Source organism: Zalophus californianus, chromosome 8 (assembly GCF_009762305.2).
Source record: "Zalophus californianus isolate mZalCal1 chromosome 8, mZalCal1.pri.v2, whole genome shotgun sequence".
NCBI classification, from domain to species: Eukaryota; Metazoa; Chordata; class Mammalia; order Carnivora; family Otariidae; genus Zalophus; species Zalophus californianus.
In genome coordinates, this window is record NC_045602.1 from 54405307 (window position 1) to 54424490 (window position 19184).

General features: G+C 40.8%; 1 protein-coding gene across 1 annotated transcript in view; it reads left to right on the top strand.

The window, feature by feature from the left end:
• Positions 1–313: 313 nt before the first annotated feature.
• PPP3R1 (protein phosphatase 3 regulatory subunit B, alpha) overlaps positions 314–19184 on the top strand; it is a 71967-nt gene continuing 53096 nt past the window's right edge. The window contains exon 1 of the mRNA XM_027621610.2: positions 314–807. Coding sequence (XP_027477411.1) covers positions 805–807 — 3 coding nt within the window. The 5' untranslated portion in view covers positions 314–804. The remainder of the gene's footprint in view (positions 808–19184) is intronic.

A 19184-nucleotide genomic window follows, 5' to 3' on the forward strand; every position in this document is an offset into this window, starting at 1 on the left:
TCGGACACCCCTCACATTTCCTCCCTCTCACAGCACCCTCGCATTTCCTCCTCCTCCTCCTGACCCAGCCTTCCCCCGACCTGCCCGCCTCCAGCCACATGACAGGAAGGGCTCCGCCACGTGACGTCACCGACGTCCGCGCCCCCGTCCCTGTCCTCCCCCCGCATCGCACGCAAAGGGCGGCCCACGGTGGAGAGAACGTGGTCGCGCGCTCCGCGATCCCCAACCAGAGCTCGCCAGAGCACCCCGGCGGCCACCGCGGAGCCGGCGGGCGGGTTCCCGGATGTGCGCCTCTCGCGGAAGCCCCGCCCCCCGGCCGGCTCCGCGCGCGCCCCCGCCCTCCGCCCCGCTGCGCTCCGCTTTCTCCTCCCTCTCCAGTCCTCCCCCTTTTTCGTGCCTTGAGGTTGCGGGTCAGCGCTAACCACTGCAGTGAGTCCGTCACGGCTCCGACGCGAGCGCTAGGCTGCAGCCCCCGAGCCGCCTGGCCCCCTCTCCCCCCCTTTCTCTCTGCTTCTCTGTCTCTCCCCTTTCTCGCCGTCTCTCCTCCCGCTCTCTCTGTCTCCGAATCTCGACCTTAATTTTTCTTTTTCCCCGCCCGCTCCCGTGTGCCCAGTCACCCGGCCGGCGCGGGCCCCGAGGCACCGCCTCCCCTCCCCCAGCCTGCACCCCCTCCCCCGCGGGCGTCCCGAGGGCCGCAGCCGCTTCAGCCCAGCACAGCTGGGCCGCCGCCGCCGCTTCCTGCGGGAGCCCTTCTGAGCGCCGACACTCTCCTCCTCCCGCGCGAGCCGCCAACCGCCGAGCAAAATGGTGAGACCTTTGCTTCCCCAATGCACCATCCTTCCTCTGCCCGCCGCTGCCAGGGCCAGGGGCGGGGGCGAGCCCCGATGCCTCTGGCCAGCTTCCCCCAGTGGAAAATTCGAGAGACCCGGCCCCGCTGGGGCCGCAGCGGGTCCGAGAGAGCCTTCAGTGGCCCGGGTGTGTTGGCGGCGGGCGGAGGCGGTGGGCCGTCTGCTTGACAGGACCGCGGGGCCGCCGCTTCCGCCCCCGGGCCTCCGCGGGGCGCCCCTCCGCCACCCCCCCCCCCCCGCGCCCCCCGGGAGTCCGCCCGGGCCTCAACCCCCTTCTCCCCGGCCATCGGCTTGGTCCTGGCCACTCGTCGGCCTGCATTACTTTTTTCCGGATCCTCCTCCACGTGGAGCCCCCCTTTCACCCCCAGACTCACTCCTTCAAGTTCGGGTATATTCCAGAATCCTGGGGAAATAATACGTGGTAAATGGCTTTTTATATAAGACCCACTTTCTCTCCAGACCTGTTCTTTCTCCCACTCCATTTTCAAGCAGCGAGCCTTCGCAGGAATCCTGCCACTTCCCCCCTCTCCTGTTAGTATTTTGTTGCTGTTTGCAACCTTATGGGGTTCCTTTCGCTGCTGCTTTTCTCTCTGGCGAACCGGAAAGGTCCAAGGTGTATGTTCCTGAAAACGTAGTCTAACTCGGTCTTTGATAAATGGGGATATGTTTTCAGTGCTTCTTTACTGTCAAGGGTTTTTCGTTTTCTTTGTTACCTTCGTAAGTCTCTCTCTCGTGGTTGTTTTTGAATCATGGCGATTTAAATTTGTCTTTCCTTACCCTCGCATTAATCCCTAGGTAGAATTCATTGCTGTAGTGTTTCAAACCGACGCTAGGGGTGTGTCTCCCGCTTCTGTCACTGTAGCCAAGAAATCAACGACGCCCTTTTAGCCTGTTACCTTACCGGTTTTCTCGCTCCGGGTAGCCGCTGCAGTTTCCTCTTTGCAATCATGAATTGTATACGTAGTAGAAAAAGTTAGCAGTGCTTTTCCATATGTATCAGATATTCAGACATGTGATTTCGTTGTTAGGCTTTTTCTAAAACTCTTCCAAGAGTTGTCAGAAGATTTTTAGACCGATTGTTTGACGTTGGGTAATTTCTTGGATTGTATTTCACCCTGTATGTAGAATTTAAGTGTTTCAAAATAGAGCAGTGGATTATCGAAGAGAAATTCTGTTGACTGCAACTTAAAATCAGTTCGATGTGATTGTGAGGGAACAAAGTGAAACTAGAAAATTCAAGTAAGTCAGCTTTTATTTAAAATACAGGACAAATCAAGTGCACTTATCAGTGTACTTAAAATCCAAATTAGGAACAGACTTAATAAATGATTAGTGAGTTTTATATATAGAGGAAGTTTTTCCTTGCCAACTTGGGAGGCGGCTCAGAGACAACTTTGGCCCCCAAAGTTACAAAACTTAGGTTTTTCCAGACTACTACAGAAAACAGCTTAGATCAAGACCATTCATAGTGCAGTCTTTTTGTTGGCATAGTTTTTTGGAGTTACGAATTGCATTTTAGTGCTTTAATGTCACTTCCTTATACATGTATTTTACTTGAAGGTCAGGATCTTGAAGATCTTTGACCATTGCAGTGAGTGTTTTTATCAGCATTTGTAAACAATACATGGTGAGGAATAATGATCCAGCCTTTTGTTGCTTATGTGTTATATATTAGAATGAACTGGTTTCCAAGTTTTTTTTTCCCCCCTGTAGTGTGCCCCCCCCACCAACAGATTGAATTTGGGAAATTCCTTTTTTAGCTCTTAAATTTACCTTCCTGGTACTCCGTGTTTTCTTATCTTAAAAAAAATATTTTAAGATTTACCTTTTGATACTGTTTCCTTCTAGTTCATTATTTCCCTCTTTCCAGTTTTCTTTTCAGTATTTTCTGATTTACGCTTGGTTCTTTCTTCTACCATTCTCTCAATACCGTTTCAGGACCTAGTCAATTTGTTGTGACAGTGGCTTCCCAAGTTTAGAATTATTTTGGTCTGTTGAATGCAGCACTGGTTTGAAAGTATCAAGACCATACCTATAGGTCAACTCTGCTATATGGGGTATTAACTCAAATAATTTGGGCTTTGGAGTGATCTGGTTCATTTTTCTAGTTAATTGAGCATAGACTTCTGAAAATTTTCACTCCCTTTGGAAAACTTTATTATAACTTACGGAGTATCATGATCATATTGACAATTTTGTCAGTTGGTTTTAATTTATGAATTAACTTATGAATATGACTGATTAATTCAAGTAAGGGGAAAGTAGAAAGATTGGATTGAACTTATCAGCAATCTTCTGACAGTTATTTATTTTAGTTGCAATGTTAAAAGTAGTTTGTTTATTTCCTGAGAGTAAAGTCTTTCCCTCTCTTCACCTCTTTTTGAATTTTAAACTGCTGACCATCCAGGTGGGATGAAGATTTTACGCACGCAGACACACACAGACACACACACACACACACACCCGAGTACTGAGCTTCTAGGAATCCCCCCCCCCGAACTAATGGTCGTTGTCTGACAAAATAAATAGTGTATGTTTACTGAAGTAAATAAATAGATGTCTTCACAATTTTTTTCTCTAGGTAGGCATCTGTATTTTAGATAGAGTACTTCAGTGTTCCTGACATGCAGAAGAAGAATAAAATGATCAAACAGAAGAGTGTTTGTTTAGGTCTGTGTGATTGAAAAGTCTCTGAGTAATTTTTGGAGGGGTAAATTTTGTAGGGGCATTTTTATTTTATTTTATTTATTTATTTTTTTAAAGATTTTATTTATTTATTTGACAGAGAGAGACACAGCGAGAAAGGAAACACAAGCAGAGGGAGTGTGAGAGGGAGAAGCAGGCTTCCCGTGGAGCAGGGAGCCTGATGCGGGGCTTGATCCCAGGACTCTGGGATCATGACCTGAGCCGAAGGCAGATGCTTAATGACTGAGCCACCCAGGCGCCCCTTTATTTTATTTTTTTAATTTATTTTAATTTATTTATTTTTAAAGACTTTGAGACAGAGAGATAGCAAAGAGGGAGAGTGAGAGGAAGTAGCAGACTCCCTGCTGAGCAGGGAGACCTATGTGGGGCTCGATCCCAGGACCCCGAGATCATGACCTGTGCTGAAGGCAGACGCTTAACCGACTGAGCCACCCAGGCACCCCTGTAGGGGCATTTTTAGAAACTTAGTTAACTTTTCTTGCATCAGAAATAGTTTTTACCGTGTACTTAGGATAATTTAAAAATAGGATTTGGGGGCACCCGGCTGGCTCAGTTGGTTAAGCCACTTCCTTCGTCTCAGGTCATGATCCCGGGGTTCTGGGATTGAGCCCCGCATCGGGCTCCTTGCTCAGCGAGGAGCCTGCTTCTCCCTCTGCCTGCCGCTCCCCCTGCTTGTGCTCTTTCTCTCTGTCAAATAAATAAATAAAATCTTTAAAACAAATAGGATTTTATTTTGTTTTTTTTTTAAAGATTTTATTTATTTGAGAGAGAGAGTGAGAGACAGCAGGAGAGGGAAGAGGGTCAGAGGGAGAAGCAGACTCCCCGCTGAGCAGGGAGCCCCATGTGGGACTCGATCCCGGGCTCCAGGATCATGACCCGAGCCAAAGGCAGTCGCTTAACCAACTGAGCCACCCAGGCGCCCCTAGGATTTTATTTTGGATGCATATATGAATATGGTGTGTAAGTAATTGGCTTTTCTTTTAAATTTGTTTTTGAGGAAAACCTTTAATTTTATAAATGACCTTTCTATGTCTTTGTGTTTTTCAACTTTTTATTAAAATTATTTCCACAGTCTGGGGCACCTGGGTGGCTCAGTTGGTTAGGCGTCTGCCTTTGGCTCGGTTCCTCGGTTCCTGATCCTGGGGTCCTGGATCCCTGGATCCTGCGGTCCCTGTTCAGCGGGGTGCCTGCTTCCCCCCCTCCTTCTCCCCCTGCTTGTGCTCTCTCTCTCTCAAATAAATAATAAAATCTTTAAAAGAAAAAATTATTTCCCCAATTTGTAAATAGAAGCCAAAACATTTATTACTGTCCATGATACCTGCACTGGAGTTGCACACAGCATATTTTAGTTCAGATTTTGTGACAGAGGCTGTATAGCAACAACAAAGTAAGCAACCCGTCTTATGGCCAGCAGAATTAAAATTCACATTACTCATGAGAAAATGTCTCTGCTCATTATGTCCCATAGTGGATGAGAAAATTAAAAAGGCATAGATTGCAAGGTAAAGAAACTGAGGGTTAGTCAGCAAAGCAATGCGAGGGACAGATAACTCTGGGTAGATCAGGCCTCTATTATGGGTAGTAAAGCAAGTAAAAGTACATGGCAGTATAAGGAAGTCAGCTTGGGCCAGGAGGATTAAGCAAGTCAGACCATGGGCCCAGAGTCTGGGCAAGCAACAGGGATTCATTCATATAACAAATACTTGTAGTTTTTGTCTGCTGTTCAGTGGTTACTGTGCTTGTTTGTTGAAAGTATTAAAATGATTAAGGCAGGTTTCCTATCTTCATTTAAATCTAGAACATTAGACAAATGCCAGTAGGTATGAAAAAAGTTAGTCCGAGTTATCATATGACTAATGCACACAAAGCCTGATAGAAATTGAGGAAAGAGCAAGATCAGTTTCCTTTGGGATTAGGGAAAGTTTTATGAAGGAGGTGAAAATTGGCTTGGGTCTGAAAAGGTTATTAGGATTGCAGAAGGAAGAGTTGGAGGCATCTAGGAAAAGACTCTAAATCCTGGAGATAGGAAGAGAAAACATTTGGAGCACTGATAACTTGGAATAGCAGTGTCAGCATCATCTGGGAACTCGTCAGATCCTACCCTGGACCAGCTGAATCCAGAACTCTAGGGATGGGGGCAAGCAGTATAGATTTTATAGCTTCTCCAGGTAATTTTTCTATTCCTTTAGAGAATAGCAAGGAATGTATTTATTTAAATTTTAGTTAAGTATCTGTTAACATACCTCACACTGTACAAACATAAGACACATTTGTGATTTCCAAGGAACTTAATCGAGTGGAGTAAACAGGACAACTATGCATTGTGATGTGTGCTATTAACTAAATGTGGGGTGCTTAAGAGTATTTAGCAGGAGGTGGGTGCCTGGCTGGTTCAGTGAGTGGAGCATGTGACTCTTGGACTTGGGGTTGTGGGTTCAAGCCCCACGTTGGGTGTAGAGATTACTTTAAAATCTTTAAAAAAAAAAAAAAGTACATGGCAGGGGAGAGACTTAATCCAAACTGGGGTGAGGATGGGGCAGGGAGACAAATGTCACTCAGAGAAAGCTTCCTGAAGAGATGAGGTGTCTGCGCTGAGTCCCTTTTTTTTTTTTTTTTTGGAACAGAACCAAATTTTTTATTCATTTCTTGCATTTTTGAAGTATTCCTTGATGACATCCTTCTCCTGAGATTCTTTGCCATATTCCTTAACTACCACACAACTGCAACCAGCCACTTTACGGGGCTTTCCATCTCTGTCAGTTTTACAGAGGCCTACCCATTCACCTAGTTTCTTGTGTCATCAGCCTTGATTAGGTTGATTTGGTGTTCAGCACAAAGGCCTTTCACCAACTTGACATAACATGGGCTCATCACAGTTGGGCGCAAAGCACACAAAGATGGGCTTGGTGCTTGTCTAAGGTTTTGGCAGCTTCGCAAATTCTGCGTGCCAGGCCATCGTGGATGAGGGCAGTCTTCAGCACCTCTTATAAAGCAGTATTAACGTCCATTACACCTTCAGCATCAGTGCCTTCCTCGGCCATGGCAGCATGGCTGTGGGTTACAAGTGTAGCCGAATCTTGACTGCACCTAAGTCTCTGCCCTCTGCGCCACTTGGTGGTGGCAGGGAAAGAGCTGAGCTGAGTCTTTTTTTTTTTTTTTAAAGATTTTATTTATTTATTTGAGAGAGAGAATGAGAGAGAGAGAGAGAGCATGAGAGAGGGGAGGGTCAGAGGGAGAAGCAGACTCCCCGCTGAGCAGGGAGCCGGATGTGGGACTCGATCCCAGGACTCCAGGATCATGACCTGAGCTGAAGGCAGTCGCTTAACCAACTGAACCACCCAGGCGCCCTGAGCTGAGTCTTAAAAGGATGAGTATTTAGCCAGTGAGAGAGGTGGTCTAAAAAGAGAGCTCTATGTTTAAAGCCATAGAGACATAATATATACAAGCCAGTTCATCTGGAGGGCTGCAGGGTAGAGGGTTAGGGTGGAAAGGAGAAAGAGGGTGGTCAGATTGAGGCAAGGTCATAGAGGAGTTTGCATATCCTATGAAGAAGTTAACTTTTTTTTCCCCTAAACCAGTGGGAAACTGTTATTTTTAAGCAGGAGAATGATGTCTCATTTGCTTTTTTAAAGAGATCAGTCTGGTGGCCATGTGGATAATAAAATAGGGTAAATTAATATAGGAATGGGGGCCAGTTAAGAAATTGTTACAATAATTCATGTGAGGACTTAAAAGACTGTAGGGACAGTGCAAATGAGGAGGAGAGACCAGGTATGAGACATTTTGAGAGGTAGAAGATAGGACTTGGTGACTGTTGGATTGTAGGAAGAAAAGGGGTGTACCCTCTGGCTTCTGGCTTGGCTGACTGGACAGATGATTGTGCCATCCATTCAGCAAATGTTTATTGAGCACCTGCTTGGTTAAGATTCAGTTCTAGGGATATAAGAAATGTCCTTTCCTCAAGAAACTTCCAGTTTGCTGGGATGACTGTTGTATTATCTCTGTCATCTCTAGCATTCTCTTATATTGTAATTAATACTTGGAATGCTATGTTGCAAGATTCTGTAAGTTCAGTAGGATAGAGTGCTGTGAGATGTTACTGCTGCTTGCTGCATAGATATCTCGGCCTAGGATAGAAGAGACTAGATAGCCTGAAGGTAGGAAGAGGTAATATGTATTAGGGCAGTGATTCTCAGTATGTGAATTCTGAACTGGCTGTATCAGCCTCATCTGGGATCTTTTCAGAAATGCACATTCTCTCTCTAGGAGGTATAGGAAAAGGAGATATGAGGGAGTAATGTTGATTTCTATTTTGGACATGTTGAATTTAAAGTAGTTCAGAGCGCCTGGGTGGCTCAGTTGGTTAAGCATCTGCCATCTGCCTGATCCCAGGGTCCTGGGATGAAGCCCCACGTGCAGCTCCCTGCTCAGCTGGGAGCCTGCTTCTCCTTTTTCCTCTCTCTCTGCCCTTCTCCTCTACTCTCTCTCTCCCTCTCAAATAAATAAAATCTTAAAAAAAAAAGTAATCGTGGGTCATCTAGGTAGAAATGGCCAACAGGTAATTGACTCTATATCTGGCACTCAGAAGAGAAATCTGGGCTGGGATTAAAGATTTGAGCATTGTCTGTGCAGGTCTCTTAGGTAGTAGTTGAAGCCATGAAACTGGATGAAATCCTATGGAGAAAGAATATAAAATGAGAAGAGGGTAAACCATAAACACTGCATTTAAGAGGTAGATAGAGGATGAGGAATCTGTGAAGGTTGTCTGAGAATAAATTGAGTTGGAAAATTAGTAGAGCGATGTCAGATTTGAAGGAGTCAGCAGTGCCTAGATATTGTAGAGATCAGGAAAGAGAAGAACTTAAAAGTATCTTAGAGGCATCAGGAGAGTTCTGGTGACCCTGGCCAACAGTACAAGAAAACACCATTTTGTACTGGTAACAAGGAAAGCCAGGATGCTGTGAGTTGAGGGATAAACGGGTAGACAAACATTGAGTATAGACTGTTCTTTAAAATTTTGACTAGAATGAGACAAGATAAAAGCTATGGAGTTTAGGTTTGAGGAAGAATTTATTTTGGGGTAAAAGGAATAGCCTGGAAAGAGGGAGTGTAGTTGAGGATTCAAAGGGAAAAGATGGAATTATTAATAGTCTGAGGTTCCCCAAGGAGGTAGGATGAAATATGACTCTCCTTAGGCAATAAGAGATTTTTTTTCATCTGTTAACATGAGAGGGAAGGAGATAAAAATGAAAACTGTTATAGAGGTCATAATCTTTAAAACAGTAACTTAAATCCTAGGTAATGAAAATAAGATTGAAAGGGAATGTAAACTCAGAATGCAGAGGCCTTGTCTTTGTTTTTTCATTGTTTTATTACAAATACATGATATATACCAGATATTAAGTAGTGTTTGAAGAAGGAATATGTGAATGAGTAAGTGGGATAAAGGAGTGAGTGCTGATGAGACGGAGGCAATGAGTGTCAGTTCCTTTTCTGAGACATTTATGAAAAAAAGGACAAAGAAAAGTTAAGTGGTTTACAGTTGGGGTGAGTTTTGTTTAGGATAGCAGATGTTGGTATTCTTTATTTACTTTTGAAGATTTCATGTATTTATTAGAGCACAAGTTGGAGAGGAGAGGCAGAGGGAGAAGCAGACTCCCCGCTGAGCAGGGTGCCCGATGTGGGGCAGGACCCCGGGACCATGACCTGAGCCAAAGGCAGATGCCTAACCAACTGAGTGACCCAGGTGCCCAGATGTTGGTATTCTTTAGAATTAGAAGAGAAGCCAGGCGAGGGAGCTGTAAGAAAGGATAGTTAATGGAATGAGTCCTAGAAGTGGCAGAAAGAAGGGGGATAAAGGGAAAGAAGGTACATCGAGAGAGGGGGAAAAAATAAAAAAGACAGATACATTTTAATGTAGTTTATGGGAAGTGGCCTAAATTCTCTCAGTAATTCAAGATAGTTTGAGGTAAGATCATCTGAAATTGAGATTAAAGACTGAGGCAGATGGGGTGAGATTGAGGGTGAAGAGTATGGAAAAGGATTATAATACTGATTTTGGGGGGATTTGATATGCAGTTAATAGGGTATTAAGTAAATGTTATTAAATAGTAAGTGGACCCAAGAGAGAATACCAGTGGGTCAGTGACCTAGGGAATGAATCTAAGAAACAGAAGTATTAACAAGAGAAGAGGTAAATACTTTGTCAGTCTTTAATAACTTCTGACAAAGTTACATAGGTCTAAAAAAACCATTTTCTGAGTTCAGGTTTTATGTAAGGGGAACATCTAGTTGTAGATTGATTTTCTTAATTTTTTTTTAAAGTTCTAAAGACATTATTAATTCATTTGCTTAAAATTCAGATTGTACCAAAAGTATAAAGTGGCAAGTGAGCCTTTTCAGGGTTGATCACTGCTATTCTTATATTGATCACTGTTGAGTTTCTTGTGTACTTTAACAAAAGGGAGGGTTTGGGTTTTTGGTTTTTGGGTTTTTTTTTTTTTGTATTTTTTTTTCTTTCTTTTGAACTTGTGACACTGTATGGATTTATTTTTTTGTAATTTAGTTCTTATTTGAAAGATTAAATTTAAAGAGATTTTAACAGTACCATGCTCTAGTTGACTCATTAGTTAGTTTTATTCCAATGTTTTTAACTGTATTTCATTGTAAGCATGACTCAACAATTCAGCATAATTTTTTGATCAGGCAGTGATTTTGTAATGATCGAGGTTGGTATTTTAACAAAATTCTAACTGTGACAGTATTTTACGAAATTACTCTTAAGAGGAAAAAAAATTTTTTTTAAGTAATTTCTGCACCGAATGTGGGGCTTGAGTTCATAACCCTGAGATCAAAAGCCGCATGCTCTACCGACTAAGCCAGCCAGGTCCCCAAGAAAATATTTTATTACAAAATTTTTTGTACTTATTTTTTCCATTTATTACCTTAGCGTTAACTAAACAATTTCTTAAAAAGAGAAAATGATCTCCAGAGTGTAGTCTATAAAGCCCCTATTCTATCTCAAGCTTGCCAGTTAAAATTATTTCCTCACTTTTATACTTCCAAATAAACCTTTTGTTCAACAGCTCACATCTACTCTCCTTTTCTGAATTTTCTCCTTGAACTCCCATACCCTTTTTGTGGTATGAGTTGACAGCTAATGCATAGATCTGGCACAGGAATAAAATTTTGAAATGAGCTATGACTAATATATGTGTCTGGGTTTGTCTCTGGTTTTTATAACCTTGTACTATAAAAGTTTTTTAGACATTTGAAGATTTCTATAGGAAATCTTAAAATTTAGCACTGAAAATCAGCAATCCATAGGTTCTTATAGGTTCCTTCCTTAGAGTTTTGTTTTGTCAGTTAAAGCCCTTTATTAGGAGTATCACAAGGAGGGCCATGCGATAATCTGTTGCTATCCCAAAAACATTTCTGTGAGATGACACTTTGACTTGTTTTGGTAGCCTTATTAAACTTATGTGTACTCTAACCAGTTCTCTTTTGTCCTTTGTAAATAATACAGAGTATTTTTATTTGTGTGTGAGAATTAGATAAGCATTTTTTAAAATTATTCCTTTTTTTTAAAGATTTTATTTATTTGACAGAGAGAGATAGCGAGAGCAAAAACACAAGCAGGGAGAGTGGGGGAGAGAGAAGCAGGCTTCCTGCTGAGCAGGGAGCCCGATGCGGGGCTCGATCCCAGGACCCTGGGATCATGACCTGAGCTGAAGGCAGATGCTTAACAAGACTGAGCCACCCAGGCGCCCTAGATAAGCATTTTAAAACCTAAGTACAAAACAGTGAAGCATAGCAACCTACAGAAAAGATCAGATATTTACCATTTGTCCTTTTTTTTTTTAAAGATTTTATTTATTAGAGAGAATGAGATAGAGCATGAGAGGGAAGAGGGTCAGAGGGAGAAGCAGACTCCCTGCTGAGCAGGGAGCCTGATGCGGGACTTGATCCCAGGACTCCAGTATCATGACCTGAGCTGAAAGCAGTCGCCTAGCCAACTGAGCTACCCAGGCGCCCTTTACCATTGGTCTTAATGGAGCTGTTAGCAGTTTTATTAATCCTTAATCTAATTTTAGGGCTGAATTTTTTTTTTTTATCATATCTGCCTGAGTGTGATGCCACAAGGAATCTCCTGTTATCGGCATGCAGTAAGCTGGCATCCTGTAGTATTATTTACTTGTAAGGCAATCTTTAATAAAAATTGGAATGTCAGGAAAAACAAGTACTGTTATAAGGGAAGTCATGATTTTATATCTACTTATGTTGCAACTGTTTTCCTAACAAAGAGAATTTTATGAATTATAAACTAACTCATAGTAATCTTTTTCAGGTAAATAATGAATTTATGAACAATCAGATTACTTAAACTCTGCCTTCTTGTGTGGCTGTCAACTCTATCATCATACTTCTTGACTCTTTTATTTGCTCATTTTCTTGTTTTCAATCTAGTACAGTCTAGATCTGTGATGTGCAATTTAGTAGCCACATGTAATTGTTTAAATTTTAATTAAAATGAATTAAAATTAAATAAAATTGTAAATTTAGTTCCTTAGCCACAATAGCTACATCACAAGCCCTTAGTGGCTCCTTGTGTCTAGTGGTTCCTGCATTCGTGCAGATATAGAACATTTCTGTTAGTACAGAGCAGAAATTTTTATTAGATAGCACTGGTCTAGAATGATTATGTATCTGCAGTTCACTGAAAGTTATTGTGTTGGCAGTAATCTTCTAATACCAGCACGAGCTTTGGAGTTGGAAAGATTTGAATTTAGATTCTCGTTCTGCCATTCATTAGCTGTGTGACCTTGAACAAATACCATAAACTCTTGACCTTATTTAGTAGTGTAAAATGGGAATAAGAGCACCTCAGGTTGTGGTGACAATAGAGTGCCTGGAAATCCAGTTGGTACTCATTAAATGTATTCGGTTCTTCATTCTTCTTACTGGACTTCTTTGTAATGTTGGAATTTGTTGGAAACTCTTGGAGTTCTTTCCTTTTTTGGCTTCTGTGGCATTTTCTGCTAGTTGCTGTTCTATATCTCTGACCATTTTTAATCTTTGTTGCTAGCTTCTCTTCTGGGTTTGGTCCAAGGCCCTCTTAAATATTGATTGTATCACTTTCCCAATTAAAATCCTATATATTATAGGATTAACATCACCTTAACATAGTGCGTGGACTCAATAGGTTCTACTTGTTGTTTACTTCAGCTTCTTTTACCATGTTCCTGCTTTTTCTCTATACTCTAGCAACTTGTTCTTGTGAATGTTTTATTCAGTATTGTATGCTAGATTTATTCTGCCATCTGTTTATTCTACCATCAGAGCCTTTTGCATAGGCTATGTTTGGAATGGTTCAAAAGTCCCTCAAGGAAGGAACTGAGCCTCCCACCACCATGCCAGGTCAGACCGTCTTCCTATGTTACGCCAGCTGCCAGCATAGACCCCTCCATATTACAGGAACATTTGTTGAATGAGTGAATTGAGTGAATGCATAAATTCTTTGTTTATTCTCAAAGTTTCATCATCTCCTGTGTACTGATGATTCATACCTTCATTCTTTTCTGCTCCAGTCCCATGAATCTGACTGCTTACAGGGTATTTATCTAAATGAGGGTGTCTGCCAATCACCTCAACTCATCATAACTAAAACCACATTCATTATTGTCTTCCTATTCATGCTTCCATTTATTCTCTAATTTTTCTTCCTAGAAACAGTATCTATTCATTCACTCCTATCTGGAAACCTGGTATGCTTTTTTTCTCTCCTTTACTACAAGTCTTTTTTTTTTTTTTTTAAGATTTTATTTATCCATTTGAGAGAGAGAATGAGAGAGAGAGAGCACATGAGAGGAGGGAGGGTCAGAGGGAGAAGCAGACTCCCTGCTGAGCAGGGAGCCTGATGCGGGACTCGATCCTGGAACTCCAGGATCATGACCTGAGCCGAAGGCAGTCGCTTAACCAACTGAGCCACTCAGGCGCCCTCTCCTTTACTACAAGTCTTAAGCAGTCATCAGTTGCATCCTGTACTGAAAGAGCATAACATAAGAATACTGGCCTGACCTGGTGTGGGGGTAGGAGGCTCAATCACTTATGAGAGGGGGTTTTTGAGGAATTCCATTTTGGTTCATGTATTTTTGATAAAGAGGAAAATGTATTTATAATATTCCCAGCATATTAATGCTTCATGCTGTTAAGTAGTGGCAGCTGAATCCAAAACACTAGCAGCGAAAGGTGGCAAACTATTGAAGAATAACAGTATTGTATACTATCCATAGAGCTCACATTCTTCCTCTTGACTCAGTATGGCCATTTACTTATGTTGGAAGAATTTATTGCATAATTCCCTCAGATGTTTGTCCATTTTTCTTTTGTTTCTCTAACTTAGTTTCAAATATCCCTTTTTTCTGTTACTTTGATCTGTGCATTTTAAAAGTCTCATACTTACTGGTTAGCACATCTTTATACTTAATAGGATTTTTGTTGGTTTTGTTAGTACTTTGATTGCATAGGCTTTGAGTGTCTGCTTCCAACTCTGTTTTCCTTAAGTCATGTTTGTTTGTGTTTGTTTATTTATTTTTTAACTAAGCTTTATGCCCAGGGTGGGGCTTGAACTCACGACTCCAAGATCAAGAGTCGCATGCTCAACCCACTGAGCCAGCCAGGCACCCCAAGCCATGTTATTTTTAACGTGTAGTTTTAAGAGCATGAAGTTTTTTCAGGAACATAAGTATCATGTTATAGCAAACGATTTTCCCTTTTAGATCCCCCAGTGCCTCTTTATCAACTTCTTTATCCCTATTGCCACTGGCATTGTTAGAGTTTCATTTAGATCTCATGTGGACCATTTCCATAGCGTACTTAATGCTTTGTTCTTTTTGCCTCCAGTTTCTTCCTTCTTCATTCCTTCTTTCATATTGCCAGTTTTTCTTCTGAAAAGGAAATCCATGCCACTGTCTCATTTGAAAGTCAGTGCTACATCTTATATTAAAAATTTAAATTCCTGGGACATCTGGGTGGTCAGTCAGTTAAGCATCTGCCTTCGGCTCAGGTCATGATCTCGGGGTCCTGGGATCGAGCCCCACATCAGGCTCCCTGCTCAGTGGAGAACCTGCTTCTCCCTCTCCCTGCTGCTCCCCCCGCTTGTGCTCTCTGTCAAATAAATAAGATCTTTTTTTTTTAAAAGATCTTATTTATTTATTTGAGAGAGAGAATGAGAGAGAGAGAGCACACGAGAGGGGATAGGGTCAGAGGGAGAAGCAGACTCCCTGCTGAGCAGGGAGCCCGATGCGGGACTCGATCCCGGGACTCCAGGATCATGACCTGAGCCGAAGGCAGTCGCTTAACCAACTGAGCCACCCAGGCGCCCTAAATAAATAAAATCTTAAAAAAAAATAAAACCTTTAAAAAATGTAAATTTCTTTGCATGACACTCATGTTCTGATCCTTATTTCTAGCTATCTTTATGCTATAACCAAGTGAGACATGGTTCTCAAGTGCCTCATCTTTTTTTTTTTTTTCTTATTGGTGCTTTTGTTTTTACTTTTTCTTCCATCTGCACTGTGCTTCTCCTTTGTCTGGCAAACATCAAGACCCTATTCCAGTGGCATTCTGTGAAAACTTTCCCAATTCCCTCCAGCAATTAATGGCTATTTGGAAATGTGTTTAATTGCCTCCCCTAACCTGTGGGCTCCTCTGAAGCAGGGGATGCATTTTTATTCATGTTTGGAAAGTCAGTTCCCATTCCATTCTAATGGACTATAAAGGTAAAATGATGGACAGGTATAAGTAGACACTTTTCCTGCTGGCTTGGGAAGTCAGCAAAGGTACAGCTGGGTTAGTTATATTTATTGTCTAGGGCTGTGAAGGTCTCTGAAAGTCCTATGAATAAACAATTAGAAAGTTTAAGTGCATTAGCACAATGGGAAAGCTTCTAGAAAGGAAACTATTGATTCTAAAAGTTACAGGATTTCCTTAATGCTTCAAGATTTTTTTTACATATCTGAGTAAATTGTCAGTTGCATGTGAGAATGTTATTTCATTTGTTAAGTGGTAAGTAAACTTTTTCATAAATAAAGGAAACTCAAAATTTGTAAATAACATTTTTATTTACGTAAGCTGATTTATCATAACATTTTTGTACTAGATATATTCTAGAACAGCTGATAAAATGAGACTGTTATTCTAAATCTTTGATTTCTTAATTTAGCAAACATTTATGTTTGCCTACTACACATATCAAACTTAGTGTTAGGTATAAAGATGAAAAAAAGACTCCCAGAGACTTCACAGCATGGACTGAGTCAGGCATGTGGAAGAAAAAATTACAGTGTATGTGTATGCGTATGTATATATGTATAAAATTAAAATACAATAAAATATATATGTATACATGTACTTACATACATGCTAATATATGTTTTAGTAGAACCATTATAAGGTGCTATAGATTTCTTCTGATTACTCTGCTTGAACTTGACTTGTAGCAGCTATTTGGACATTTTATTATTCACTTGGGTCACATTATTTATAGATAATGTCAAACAGTTAAGTGCTGAGAAAATCATTTTGTTGTTGCGTTGCTTTCAGTGGATTTTGTTTGATGCTGTGAGATATAATACAATGTGGTGGAACATGCATGGGTTAGAGAATTGGAAGACCTGTAATGGAGTTTGCTGAATTTATACACACACACACACAGACACCCAGACACACACAAATAAATATATACTCGTAAAATGGCCACCAGACTGACTGATTCAGAGTTCTTGTGGGTACTGAGTAAGGTAGTTATCTAAGATGCTTGATAAAATGCAAAATGCTGTTTAAATTTTTATTTTTATTTTATTTTTTTTTTAGACAGAGTGCAGGGGAGTGGTGGAGGGGGGAGAGGGGGTAAGAGAATTGTAAGCAGGCTCCACGCCCAGTGCAGAACCCGGCGCGGGCTGGATTTCATGACCCTGAGATCATGACCTGAGCTGTAACCAAGAGTTGGATGCTTAACCGACTGAGCCACCCAGGCACCCCTCTGTTTAAATTTTTTAAAAATCAATGTACTAAAAACTAGTATGTCGTACTTTTTGGCAGATCTGGGTTTCATAATCATTTCATTCTGATTTCTGTGTGGCTCTCTGTCCAGTAATATACTCATTAACAAAGTAGAAAGTGTATCTGAGTGTTGGGCTCTAAGTAACAGACTACCCACCCAAATAAATGTGGCCTGAATAATAAGGAATGTATTATCTCAAAAAATGAGAAGCCTAGAATCAGAGTTACAGGGTGGTTCAGAGTTCATCCAGTTTCATCAGGGACATATATGCACTTCACATTAAAGCTCCACTTGTCCAAAGAGGGCCACCTCAATTTCAGGCACTTAACACCTGCCTGAAGAAAAGCAGAGAGCACTTCCTCATGTGTCTCTTTTTATTAGATTGCAGGCCTCATTACAGGTTTTTTCTTAAGGTCCATTGTCTTTTCCATGTTTCTTGCATACCAGAAAAAGACCAAACTTCTTACTCAGGCAGTTAAGTGCATCCTCCCCCCATACAAACTCCCCTTTTTATTGAGAAATAATTGACATACATCAGTATAAATTTAAAGCATACAGCATGATTGTTTGATTCATGTATATTGTGAAATGATTGACATGATAGGTTCATTTAACATCCCTCATCTCACATAAATACAGTAAAAAGAGGAGAAAAATTTTTTTTTCCTGTGATGAGAACTCTCAGTAATTTCCCTACATATCAAACAGCTGTGCTAGGTCTCGTCATTGTGTTGTATGTTACGTCCCTAATACTTAATTTCTCTTATTACTGAAAGTTTGTACCTTTTGACCACCTTCCTTCAAGTCAGTTCTTAAAAACTCCCTAGCTTACCTTCTATCACCAGAGGCTAGGCCTTATGTAGTAAAAACCACTTCAGTATTTTATTTGGTATTCTGAACAGAAGTCAGTGATTACTGATGGGACTGTAGGCAGTGAAAATTATACCTGTTTTTTTTTTTTTAAAGATTTTGTTTATTTATTTGACACACAGAGAGACACAGCAAGAGAGGGAACACAAGCAGGGGGAGTGGGAGAGGGAGAAGCAGGCTTCCCACCCAGCAGGGAGCCCGATGGTGGGGCTCGATCCCAGGACCCCAGGATCATGACCTGAGCCGAAGGCAGACGCTCAACGACTGAGCCACCCAGGTGCCCCTATATCTGGTTTTTGATGTTATACTGTATTTCTTCCCTCACCAGTATGTAGCTATAGCCCTGTGTTGTCAGCCTCTTTACAAAAATATTTCCTATACCTAGTTTACCATAACCAAAAGTCTGCTTCCTTCCAAAGGATATCATTTGCCTTGCAGTCCCTTCAGGTGAAGGAAGAAGTTGGAAAACTATTTCTGTAAAAGGCCAGACAGTAAATATTTTAGGCTTTGTGGGCCATACAGTCTTTTGCAACTACTGAACTCTGCCATTGTAGCTTGAAGCAGCTATAGATAATACACAAATGAGCATAGCTGTGTTGCAAAAAAACTTTAATGTACACGCAGGTGATGAATTATTTCTAAAAGCACAAACATCAAAAGAAAAAGATAAACATCATACATATTAACTTTTATGCTTCAAAGGATACCAAGAAAATGAAAAGACAAGCCACAGAATGGGATAAAATTTTTACAAATCATAGATTAGAGACTTCTTTCCACAGTATGTAAAGAATTCTTACAATTCAGCAATAAAAAAGCCAATGAAAAATGAGCAAAAGATCTGAGCAGACATTTCTCCAGAGAAGATAAACAATATCCAATAAGCACATGAAAAGAGGGTCAGTATCATTAGGGAAATGCAAATCAAAACCACAAAGAGCCACTACATATCTACTAGTGTGGCTATAACCAAAAAGACCACATAAGTGTTGGTGAGGATATGGAGAAATCAGAATCCGTATAACATTGTTGGTGGGTTTGTAAATGTAGCTGCTTTAGGAAACAGCTCTTCAGCATATTAAACATAGAGTTACTATATAACCTAAGTTATATAATCTAACCTGTATAACCATTCCTAAGTATATACCCATAAGAAATGAAATGAAAAACTTGTACATGAATGTTTATATGGAATTATTTATAATAGCCAAAAAAGGGGGAACAGCCCAAATGTACACAGATTAAATAAAATGTGATATATCCATACAACAAAATATCATTTGGCAATAAAAAAAGTATTGATTCTTGCTATACTACATGGATGAACCTTGAAAATATTTTAAGTAAAAGAAGCTGGTTACAGAGGAACACATGCTGTATGATTGCATTTATATGTGATATCCAGAATAGACATATATAGAAACAGAAAGTAGAGTGGTGGGGTGAGTCAGGGAAATGGGGAGTGACTGAGGAATTTGTGGTAATAGCTGCACAACTCTGAATGTACTAAAAACCATCCACTTCAGATGGATGAATTATATGGGATGTGAATTATATTTCAATATAAAGCTATTATTTTAAAAAGCCAGACCCTTACAAAGCTATAGTAATCAAAACAGCATGGTATTGGCATAACAGCAAACACATAGATCAGTGGAATAGAATAGAGAAACCAGAAATAAACCCACACATATATG